This window comes from Anser cygnoides, chromosome 28 (assembly GCF_040182565.1).
Source record: "Anser cygnoides isolate HZ-2024a breed goose chromosome 28, Taihu_goose_T2T_genome, whole genome shotgun sequence".
Taxonomy (NCBI): domain Eukaryota; kingdom Metazoa; phylum Chordata; class Aves; order Anseriformes; family Anatidae; genus Anser; species Anser cygnoides.
In genome coordinates, this window is record NC_089900.1 from 3,215,893 (window position 1) to 3,227,619 (window position 11,727).

At 52.2% G+C, this 11,727-nt stretch overlaps 1 protein-coding gene across 1 annotated transcript; it reads right to left on the reverse strand.

Moving 5' to 3' along the window:
* Positions 1-2,127: 2,127 nt before the first annotated feature.
* Positions 2,128-10,424, reverse strand: LOC136787164 (olfactory receptor 14C36-like). The gene is made up of 2 exons (XM_066984296.1): positions 9,522-10,424; positions 2,128-2,406 (listed from the first exon to the last, which is right to left on the reverse strand). The coding sequence occupies exons 1-2, from the start codon at positions 10,422-10,424 to the stop codon at positions 2,128-2,130; spliced, it is 1,182 nt and encodes a 393-aa protein (XP_066840397.1).
* Positions 10,425-11,727: the final 1,303 nt, after the last annotated feature.

The window sequence follows — 11,727 nt, forward strand, 5'->3', positions numbered from 1 at the left end:
CCATCCCACACTTCCTGAGCTGGCCTGTGAGGATGTTATGGGAGACAGTGCTGAAAGCCTTGCTGAAGTCAAAGTACACAACATCCACTGCTCTCCCTCACCCACTCAGCTAGTCATTCCGTCACAGAAGGCTATCAAGTTGGTGAAGCATGGTTTCCCTTGGTGAACCCATGCTGACTACTCCTGATCACCTTCTCCTCCACATGCTGGAGATGACCTGCAGGATGAGCTGTTCCATTGCCTTTCCAGGGATGGAGGTGAGGCTGACCGGCCTGTAGTTGCCTGGGGCCTTCTTCTTGCGCTTGTTGAAGACTGGCATGACATGAGCTTTCTTCCAGTCTTCAGGCACCTCTCCTGTTCTCCATGACCTTTCAAAGATGACGGAGAGTGGGCCAGCAGTAACATCTGCCAGCTCCCTCAGCACTCATGGATGTATCCCATCGAGGTCCATGGATTTGTGGGTGTCAAGTTTGCCTAAGAGATCTCTGACCTGATCCTCTTCAACCAAGGGAAAGTCCTCGTTTCTCCAGATCTCCTCCCTTGTCCCGAAGCTCAGAGATTCCAGAGGGCTGGTCTTAGCAGTGAAGGCTGAAGCAAAGAAGGCATTCAGTAATTCTGCCTTCTCTGTATCCTTTGTCACCAGGGCACCCTCCTCGTTAACCAGTGGGCCCATATTTTCCTTCGTCTTCCTTCAGCTCTTGATATATTTGAAAAAGCCCTTTTTGTTGTCCTTGACACCTCTTGCAAGATTTAACTTCAAATAGGCCTTGGACTTCCCTGTCACTTCCCTGCATCCTCAGACAATGTCCCTATATTCTTCCCAAGTGGCTTGTCCCCTTTTCCACATTATGTATGCTTTCTTCTTTCATTTAAGTCACTCCAGGATCTCCTTGATCATCCAAGCAGGTCTCCTGCCCCCTTTGTCTGACTTTTTGCTCACAGGAATACACAGCTCTTGAGCTTGGAGGACTTGGAGGTCAGTGCGCTATTGCTGCCGGTGCACCGTTGGGGCAGCCATCGGCACCTGCTCTTCTTTGGCTCTCAGCAACCCCACAACAGAAGGGTCCTGTGCGAGACCAGGCAAGGTAGACAACTACTTGACGTTCTCTGTATTCAAGGCAGTTATGCCAACAGCCCTCCGGTACCCTTTTCTTTAGTTGTTTACCCTTGGAAAAAGCCAGAAACAGAGTCTGGAGGCATGTCATTAGGGTTACCCAACGATGTTCACAATACTCAAGAGCTATCATGACTGGCCCCAAAGAAAGAAGGGGAAGGTGCCCTGCCTTGTGCCCTCCACCAAGTGGATTCATGAGTGTCGTACCAGTAGCAGCTCAAATAGTATTTATTGGTGCAGATTTAGGGAAAGCATCACAAGCCCATATTTGCTTTCCTAGTGGTAACTTAGTAGTTTCTTGCACTATGTAGTTGCTTTACAGGTAGGGTTTTGTAGCAATTTGTAATAAAGACATTCATGAAAATGGAGCAACGAGGTGTCTGTGTCCTTGTGTACTATGGAATCCTACCAACCTCCTGTTGCGATCCATGGGCGGGCTGACCCTCATAGGTCCTGACCATCGTTACTGTGATGCCCTTGGAGTGGTCCTCAGAGCTGCAGGAGCAACCACAGACCTGGAGCTTGGTGACAGCTCTTTGCTGCGGAGAACAGACCCAACCGCAGGGGCTGGACCCTTCAGATGCCCCGGTGCCATGAAACTGGCTTTTTTTCTGCTCAGGTCTGCTGCTCCCTCACACACAGCCAGGCCTGTGGCTCATCTCCCTGTGGAGGAGGAGGAGGCAAAGCGCTGCTGGTGCCCGAGTAAGGGAGAAATACTCCACCTGTAGGAGGGCAGGGCTGGAGGGGAGGTGGCACAGGACAGGCACTGGCCTCTTTCTCCTATTCCCTACCCTAAGAGCATTGAGACCGCAGGTCAGTGTCCGTACTGCTCACAGGTGCCTGCAGCCCTGTATCCTCAGGATCCATCTTCTCTCCTTCTGTACGTAACATTATTACTTTGCTTCTCACAGTTTGGGGCCAGCATTTGTGGACCTGGTACCTGGCACTGAAAGGCTGTGTCTCACACCGTGTTTTTTTGGTGAGTTTTTCCCATTGCAGCAGCAGAGCAGCAGCTAATTGCTTCTGGAAGACAACTGAAACAGCTTCTTCAGTGCATGCTTGAGCTCCTGGTTCCTCATGCTGTAGATGAGTGGGTTCAGTGCTGGAGGCACCACAGAGTACAGAACTGCCACCACAAAGTCCAGGTATACGGAGGAGATGGAGGGGGGCTTCATGCCAGCAAACATGATAGTGGTGATAAACAGGGAGACCACAGCCAGGTGAGGGAGGCACGTGGAAAAGGCTTTGTGCAGGCCCTGCTCAGAGGGCATCCTCAGCACTGCCGTAAATATCTGCATATAGGACAACAGAATGAAAACAAAGCAACCAGCACCTAAACAAAAGCTAAATGCAATAAACCCAACTTCCCTGAGGTAGGCATCTGAGCAGGAGAGCTTGAGGATCTGGGGGATTTCACAGAAGAACTGGTCCACAGCATTGCCTTGGCAGAGGGGCAGGGAAAATGTACTGGCCGTGTGCAGGACACCATGGAGAAAGCCACTGCCCCAGGCAGCTGCTGCCATCTGGGCACAAGCTCTGCTGCCCAGGAGGCTCCCGTAGTGCAGGGGCTTGCAGATGGCAACGTAGCGGTCATAGGACATGACAGTGAGAAGAAAAAACTCTGCTGATATCAAAAAGACAAATGCAAACACCTGTGCAGCACATCCTGCATAGGAGATGGCCCTGGTGTCCCAGAGGGAATTGGCCATGGCTTTGGGGAGAGTGGTGGAGATGCAGCCCAGGTCGAGGACGGCGAGGTTGAGGAGGAAGAAGTACATGGGGGTGTGGAGGCAGTGGTCGCAGGCTACGGCGGTGAGGATGAGGCCGTTGCCCAGGAGGGCAGCCAGGTAGATGCCCAGGAAGAGCCCAAAGTGCAGGAGCTGCAGCTCCCGCGTGTCTGCAAATGCCAGCAGGAGGAACTCGCTCACAGAGCTGATTTTGGGCATTTGCTGCCCTTTATCAGGGACACTGCCAAAGAAGAAAAAATATAGAGTGTTAGGGAAAATTGCTCTGAGCTACAGCCATTTGATTCTTCAATGCAGCCTTCACATCGCCTTTCTTTCTAGAAGACCATTTTGTCTCTCCCTGGCTGGAGCCCTGCTCTGTGCTGGCTGAGTGTCCTGTACACAGCAAATGCCTCTGCCCAGCAGCGGCCCAGATGGGCCACCTCTGCTCCAGAGCAGTGGTACACAGAGGTGCCAACAGAGCCATGTACTTGGAGGAGGGTTCCAGGGAAGGGGATCCCTCTGTTGAGTGAGGGGTGTTTGGCTGTGTGACTCCATGTGAGTCTTCTCTATTCCTCACCCTGAGAGATGAAATCAGCTCACAGACTGCCTGTGTCTGGCCGGAGAGAACAGGAAGCATTTCCTCCTGCTTCACCCTCCATGCACAGCATTCTCTGTCACAATCAGGCACCAGCAGCTGCCACGCTGGGCAAGGGAGAGAAGCAGGCATGGGCAGGCAGGGCGGACCCAACCCGGTGCCGAGGCTGCGGTGTCGGTGAGGTACAACCTGTCCTCACACCCCTGTGCCACCTGGCCGGCACAGGCAGCAGAGGGAAAAGAGCTCTGGAGTCTAAGAAGCGTTTGGAATATGCTCCTTGTCATATGGTAGGAATTTTGGGGTAAGACCTCTGTGGAGCCAGGAGCTGGACTCGATGATCCTTGTGGGTCCCTTCCAACTCGGGAAATTCTATGATTCTGTGATTCTATGCCTTCTTCCATGGAGGAAGGTGGAGGGGGCCTGCAGCAAATGTGTCTACTTACACAGAGATTTAGGCTTCAGACACCCCGTATTCTCAGCTCCACAGATTATACATGCCATGACAGAAGCTGTGCTGGTGAGGAGAGACCAGGGGCTGCTGCAAGGAAGGCGCCTGCACTTCAGGGGATGGCAGGGAGAGAGCAGCTCCCTCTCACTACCTGCCCATGTCCCTGCTGCCTGCAGCTGTCCCTGCCAGCAGCTCTTTCTCTGTCCCCACGTCTCCTCCTGTCCATGCTCACAGACACCATCCCATCCGCTGTGTGCCCAGCTCTGCTCTGCAGACACCTCCCAGGGACATGTCCCTGTCTGCAGGTCCTAAAGAACAGCTCAGAAAAGCCCTGGTGCAGTGTGTAAGCAGAGAGAAGGGAAGGGATATTCTCAGGTTCATCACTAACCTGTTTATGTCTCAGTTCAATGCAATAGGAAGTTCCTTCACCTGTGCAATCCCTACAACTCTGTTAACACAGAGCCTGCGCAAGAATTAGAGCAGGAAAATGCAGGCAGAGACTGCAGAAAGTGCCTTCTCTTTGCAGGCAGCCCCTGCCCTCCCCTTCCTCTGCCCAAGGCTGCTCTGCAGCACCTTCTCCTCCACACAGCACGAGCCACAAGAGACATCCTGGCAGCTCCTGGCCAGGCAGAGACATCCCGGATCCAGGAGCCCCTTCCAGGAACCTCTCCTGCACTGTCCTGCAGCCGGACACTTACCATGTGCAGAGCTGTGAAGGTTTCTCCTGCACTGAGCTCTCCTCTGCCCACACCCTCCAGGCTGCCTGGAATCACTTTCTGCCTGGGTGCCTGCAGTCAGAGCCCCCAGCCCTGCTGCGCTGTGCAGAGGAGCTGCTCCTGGGCAGAACTGTCTCTCTGCACCAGGGCCCTCTTGCCAGGAGCTCTCTCTGTCCCAGGAGCCCGGCCCAGCTCAGCAGCAGAGGCCCAGCCCAAGGCATTGGAATCACCCCTCTGCGGGTTTTGGTGATGGGCCCAGGAACCTCAGGCACTGAGAGACAATTGAAGAAATCTCTCAAGAAGTCCAAGTCAGAGGCAAGTTTCCTGCAGTGTCTCCCTGAGGGCCAGCACTGACACAGCCTCCCTTGGAGCTCGTTAGAGCAGAACATTGGAGGAGGCAGTGAGAACAAGGAGACAAAGGCAGTGTAAAGGTGACACTGATGTGTAGACAACCTGGATGTGTTTCACCAAAGAAAAGGAACAGACCTTGTCCACTGGCACCCAGGAAGGGAGATCTGTTTCTGTCACACACTGCTCAGGGCTCTTCCTGGGGCAGTAGGAGATGGGGATGTGCATGGCAAAGTGCAGGAGAATGGTATGACCCCTGCCTGGTTCATGGGTGGGGTTGAGGAAGCAATGATTCCCTGGTACTTTAATAACAAGCTGTCTCCTCATAGGCCTCAGTGGCAGAGACAACAGCCATAGCCATGGACACAAAGACCTGGGTCCTGTTGGGACTTTCAGCCTTGCCACAGCCCTCTATCCTGTCTACACCTGGCTGTTCAAAGGACTCCCACACTTGCACATCTTTCCCTGCTGGCTCTAGACCCTTGTCCGTGTGGTGTCTTACTGGATCTCAGCTGAGTCTGATAACTCAGATTTTCTTGGTGCAATGCTCCTCTTAAGGCAGCTCTGTTTGAAGCTGGCCTGGTTCCTGGTGAGCGGCACCACTGCTCGTATGGCATCCGTCGTGGTGTTCCAGGCCCTCCTCCTCTTGGGCACTGTTCACTCAGCAGGGTCTCAGTCTGCCCTCATGTGTGGGGTTCCTCTTCCTCTGGTGCAGGATTAAGCTCTTCTCCTTGTAAATGTCGAGAGGATTCTGTAGGCAAAATCCTGCAGTTTCTCAAGGTTCCCCCACAATGACACTCCATTCTGTCAGCTGTTCATGTCTGCAGGCAGACAGTTTAACCTTCACGTGATTGTGCTCTCTCTGACAAGATGGCAGCATCAGGAGTTGCAGTAAAGTTTGGATAATACAGGAGTAACCAGTTGAATGGAATTGCAGCACAGAGTCACAGAAGGGTAGGGGATGGGAGGCTGCCAGGTTCCGCATTTTCTGTGCTTCCTTCTCATGCATGCTGTCAGTTTGTCTGGAGCTGTGTCCTGAACTTTATGGGGCTGTGCAGGTCAAAGTTAGAAGGGCCAAAGCCCAGCTGGAGCTCAATCTGTCTATTACTGTCAAAGACAATAAAAACTGTTTATATAAATACTTTAATAAAGGAGGATTAAGGAGAATCATCATATTTTATTGGATGTGGGGGGAAACCTGGTGACAAGAGATGAGGTAAAGGCTGAGGCACTTAATGCCTTCTTTGCCTCAGTCTCTAGCAGCAAGACCAGTTATTCCCCTAGATATTTCTTCCTCCTCATGGCCAGTGCCACCCTTCCAAGGTGCACTTTGTGGCAATTTTTTCTCTCCTGCTATTTCCTACTTCCAAAGAAAGCTCAATAAGTGTGGAAACCACTCCTGAAGTAGGCATCCCAACCCATCAGGCTCCTTGCGGCCTGTCAGCGCAGCAGACAGAAGTCACCTCACCAGCATCTTCCAAGCCATGGGCCTGCTGCTGGCCTTGCAGCTTCTTGGCTGGACACAACCAAGCCATGTGCCTCCTGCTGTCCAGTCATGGACTCAAGCAGAAGGGACAGCACAACCCATATGCGGGCCTTCTTTCTGCCTGGGTCCTCCTGGGTATGGAGGCAGAGGGGATCCCACAGTCAGCATGCCAACCAGGTGCCTTCTGCTGGCCTACCAGGGCCACTGGCAGATGTCAGCCAAAAAGTACAGATCCCAGGGAGAAGTCAAGGGTGACCTGTCAGCTACTTCAGACAGAAGTGACCTCACAGTCCCTTTCCGTGACATGTTCCTGCTGCTGCCCTATCATCTGCAGAGACAGAAGTGACCTCACAGTCACTGCCACAGCCACATTCCTCCTGCTGGGGCAGGGGATCCTGAGGCAGAGCTGAGCTCATCAGAGCATTCCCACCCATCTCCTCCTTGTGTTTGACGAGCTGATCAGATCCATGGCCCCTCACATTCATCTTTGAATGCCATGTGAGTGCACAGCAACCTCACGGCTCCTGCCCTGCGCCAAGGGGGTAAGCGCCTAAAGTTAAGGGTCAGGAGAGGGGCTGAAGGTGAGGAGGTTAATGCACAGGAATGGGGGCTTTGGGTGTTAGTTGTTCATGTATGGCATTAGTGACTAGAGCTCACTTTTCTGGGTTAGAGATGAAGCAAAATCTAGTGGAAGTGTTTGGTGTTCTGCTTGTGGTGTCAGGTCTGTGGTTAGGGTATGGTCAAGCTCTGTGGTTTAGGGTTTTGTTTAGGTCTGCAAGAAGACTAGGGTTAACTAGAGCATTTTAATGCTAGTGTTAAGGGCAGGGATCAGGGCGAGCAAGAGTGTAAGGGTAATGGAAAAAGGCTATGGACTAAGTTTGGCTTCAAGGGATATTGTGGACAAACATTAGAGTAGTGGATTCCTCTCAGGGTGTGGAGTAGCATTTAGGTTTAGGGATTAATGGATATGTCCAGACCTTGTCTTGGATGAGATGAACACCAGTATTTGAGGCAACTTCTAGACAAGGTCAGCTCCCATCTGATCTCTCCTCATGCCTCCTCTCTCCTCTCCAGCTCTTCCTGGCCACCTCCCCATGCTCCCCATGTGGCCCTGAGCTGGTGGTGCTATGAGCAGACCAAGCATGCTGTGGTGCCCAAGAGGTGACGGCACACTGGCTGTGCTGCACACGGTGGGAAGTAGACCTATCTGTATTGGGATCACTGCTGCTAAACTCTCACTCTGGATTCAATATCTGTGGCAGATGCTCAGGAAGACTAGGGAATATTTCCAAGGACTCTAGGGGTTTCCAGGTATTTTATAGATCCAGGCAGCTGGACTTCCCTGAGGATGAGAGGAACCCCTCTCCAGCCTTCCTTCTTTGAGCATGCTGGTCCCTCACTGAATCCCACAGGCACTGAGTTCTTGTTTGCCTGGGGACATCAAAATTTGGCACTGTTCCTATGGGTGACTCCACCTTGGGCAAGCTCTCACTCTGTAGGGCTCCAGGCACTGCCCACCCCTGGGACATGCTCCCTAGGGAGAACCCCTGAGCTTCCCAGGCAGCTCCACATGACTCTCCTAGAGGATGTCCTCTGCCCTGCCCCATGTGGGACATACACGGGGATGTACCTCAGTGGCCATTCACCACTTTCACTGTCATCAGACACCAACAGGTTACTCCTAAATCCTACCCTTGATATCTCACAGCTCATATGATGGTGATGAGCTTTTTGTCTCCCAAACGCATGGAGTTACGGGCCTTCTGAGGTGCAGCAGCTTGTATTGGGCTTAGGTGTCACTGTTTTGGTAGCAGGGGGGATCTAGGGCTGGACCCTGTGAGCAGAGTCCAGAAGCTGCCCCATGTTAAATAAGAGCCACTTACAGATGGCTCCAGAAGTGACCCGTCACCAGCCAGAGCCGAGCCATGGGCGATGCTGGGTTGGCCTCTGTGAGAACAGATTTAAGGAAGGGGGAAAGAAACCTGCTCTGAAGCTGCAGCTGGGAGAGAGGAGTGAGAAAATGTAGTGAGAAGCAGTCCTTGGTACAGACACCAAGGTCAGTGCAGAAGGAGGGCAGGAGGTGCTCCATGCACCAGAGCAGAAGTTCCCCTGCGGCCTGTGGACAGGCCCCTGGTGGAGCAGGCTGTCCCCCTGCAGCCCATGGGTCCCACATGGAGCAGATCTCCACGCTGCAGCCCGTGGAGAAGCCCCCGGTGGAACAGGTGGATGTGGCCTGGAGGAGGCTGTGGTCCATGGAGGACCCCTGCCGGAGCAGACTCCAGGCTGCACTGTATCCCATGGAGAGGAGCCCACGCAGGAGCTGGGGGCCTGGGGGGATCAGTTCGGGAAGGATGACATCCATGGGAGGCACCCCATACTGGAGCAGGGGCAGAGGGTGACCATGAAGGAGCGGCAGACACAAAGTGTTAGAGACTGACTGCAGCCCCCATTCCCCGTTCCGCTGCACCACTGGGGGGAGGAGGTAGAAGACGGTGGACGGGGGTGAAGGTGTTTTTAAGCCTTTAGTTTCTCACTGCTCTCGTCTGTTAGTAATGCTCAATAACTTACCTGAATCTCTCTACAAAGTCTGTTAAGACCATGACTGAAATATATCAGTCATTTGCCTCTCCCTTAAATCAACCCTGGAGTCCTTTTCCACTCTTTTTTCTCCAGCTTTTCCTTTAGAGGGGGGTGAAAGAGCAGTGTGGAGGACTTCAGCTGGCCATCGATGTGAAACTACCACACTGCTCAGCCATGTTATTGGCAACATCTTTGAAAGAAGAGACAGGATTTCAGGCAGTGCACTGGGGAGATTCCATTTTATTAAGCAGATGCTAAGAGAGAGTACTGGCATCCAGGTAGACAAAAAATGTCCAGAGAAAAAAAAATAGCAATTTCATAGCTCGGGAGAAGTGGGGTGAATAAAATACTTCTTTCTACAAAAGTAATACATGGAAATGACACTGAAGATAAATATAACATCATGGTAATGAAAGTAAGTACCAAGCCTCCAAGGGAAACCAAAGGAAGTCACTTGTGGAGAAAGAGGAGAAATGTATCAATCTTAAGAAAAATCCATGTAATCACTTTCCTGATAGCACACTTGAGCTCCTTGTTTCTCATGCTGTAGATGAAAGGATTGAATATCGGGGGCACCACTGAGTACAGAACTGCCACCACCAGATCCAGGGATGGAGAGGAGAGGGAGGGGGGCTGCAGGTAGGCAAACATGCCAGTGCTGAGAAACAGAAAGACCACAAACAGGTGAGGGAGGCACGTGGAAAAGGCTTTGTGCCGCCCCTGCTCAGAGGGCATCCTCAGCACGGTCCTAAAGATCTGCAAATAGGAGAGCACAATGGAAGCAAAACACCCCAAGAACAGAACACTACTGAATGTGAGAAGCCCAGCTTCCCTGAGGTAGGAGTTAGTGCAGGAGAGCTTGAGGATCTGGGGGATTTCACAGAAGAACTGGTCAATAGCATTGCCTTGGCAGAGGGGCAGGGAAAATGTATTGGCAGTGTGCAGCAGAGCATAGAGAACCCCACTGCCCCAGGCAGCTGCTGCCATCTGGGCACAAGCTCTGCCGCCCAGGAGGCTCCCATAGTGCAGGGGCTTGCAGATGGCAACGTAGCGGTCGTAGGCCATGATGGTGAGAAGAGAATACTCTGCTGAAAACAAGAACACAATCAGAAAGACCCGTGCAGCACATCCTTGATAGGAGATGGCCCTGGTGTCCCAGAGGGAATTGGCCATGGCTTTGGGGAGAGTGGTGGAGATGCAGCCCAGGTCGAGGAGGGCGAGGTTGAGGAGGAAGAAGTACACGGGGTTGTGGAGGCGGTGGTCGCAGGCTACGGCGGTGAGGATGAGGCTGTTGCCCAGGAGGGCAGCCAGGTAGATGGCCAGGAAGAGTGCGAAGTGCAGGAGCTGCAGCTCCCGCGTGTCTGCGAATGCCAGCAGGAGGAACTCGCTGATGGAGCTGCTGTTGGACATCTGATGCCTCTAGGTATGGGGATCTGCACAGGAAGGGAAAGACAATGATATGTTAGGACAGGCTTTTCTGAGTGAAACCTATGCCATTCCCCCAGCCATACTGCCATGCTTTTTCTTTCTCTACTGGAATCTTTCATTCAGCTCCATGACATGAGCTTCATTTTTTAAGGTTCAGTGTGCAATGAGGAGCAAGGGCGTCTGCTCCCGGGCTCTCAAGGGAATCAGTCCTGACCCAGTGCATTGAGTGTACAGGACCATGGCAGCAGGACAAGGTTTTATTTTCAGATTTTGTCAAATGAAATCATTTCTTAGCCAGAAGGGCATGTCTGCATCTGCATTCCCAGAGCTACAGAACGTAGTTGGCAGAAAAGTGCTTTAGGGCCACTTTTATTCTACACACCCTCATCCCCTTCATCATGCCCCAACAGTGTCCTCTGAAGTCAGAAATCCTGAGATTTTCTGCTTAACTCAGAATGAATGGCTGTGAGACCTGAGAGGCAAAGGGATTCACTGTGGCTTGGTGCAGAGTGAAGGGAGCTGGCTGGGCTTGTTCCCAGCTGCCCGGCACTTGCAGATTTTGGGCACCAAGGGCAATAACATTCATATTACACTTGAAAAGAAGCCAGACTCTGCTGAGAGCAGAGGAGGCCACTGCCAATCCCTCAGTGCCCAGCCCTTTTGAAGGTACCTGAGCAAGGTTTCAGCACCACACCTCTAGCCAAGGACACCTAACATTCATTTCTCCAGCGCAACAGCATGTCCTTGCGTGTAGCATCTCCTCCACTACACAAGGCTTCTAGATCATGCAAGCAGACGATGGGAAAGATTTGCATCCTGCAGGGCAGCTCACAGCTCTAAAGGCTGTGAGGGCAGAGGCTTTTCTTAGCGGGACAGGAGGCAAGGGGGCTTGCACAGAGGAAGCGGTCTGCACTGAATGAAAAAATATGGAGTTTTGTGATGAATTCTCCCTCCGACAAGATTTCTGATTTACCTTCCACTCATTCCTCGGTCATATCCCTGAAGCTTTTACTTCCAGGAGCTCTTTCCCTGTCTCACGTCTTCTTCCTGTTTCTGCTCACAACCGCAGTGTGAGAAAGAGTCTTGTGTTTTTGCAGTAGAATGTGTTTTTGCAGTGGAAAATTCCACTAACCTTGCATATTCAAAAGTGATTGTGCAGGCATGACAGTGACATGGAAGTGGGGAGTATGATACACAGATAAAGGAAAGGCCCCATTCTCTCAAAACAAGGATAGCTAAGAAAAACAGGATGAGCAGTGCAGAATCAGTAAAAACAAAAAATCAT

Excerpts from the sequence above, each read along its gene's own strand:
- LOC136787164 (XM_066984296.1), bottom strand. The coding sequence starts at position 10,424 with ATGTCCAACAGCAGCTCCATCAGCGAGTTCCTCCTGCTGGCATTCGCA. Across the intron at positions 2,407-9,521 it reads TCAAGTGTGCTATCAGGAAA|ATATTTACGGCAGTGCTGAG; the intron begins GTGATTACATGG and ends TCCTATATGCAG.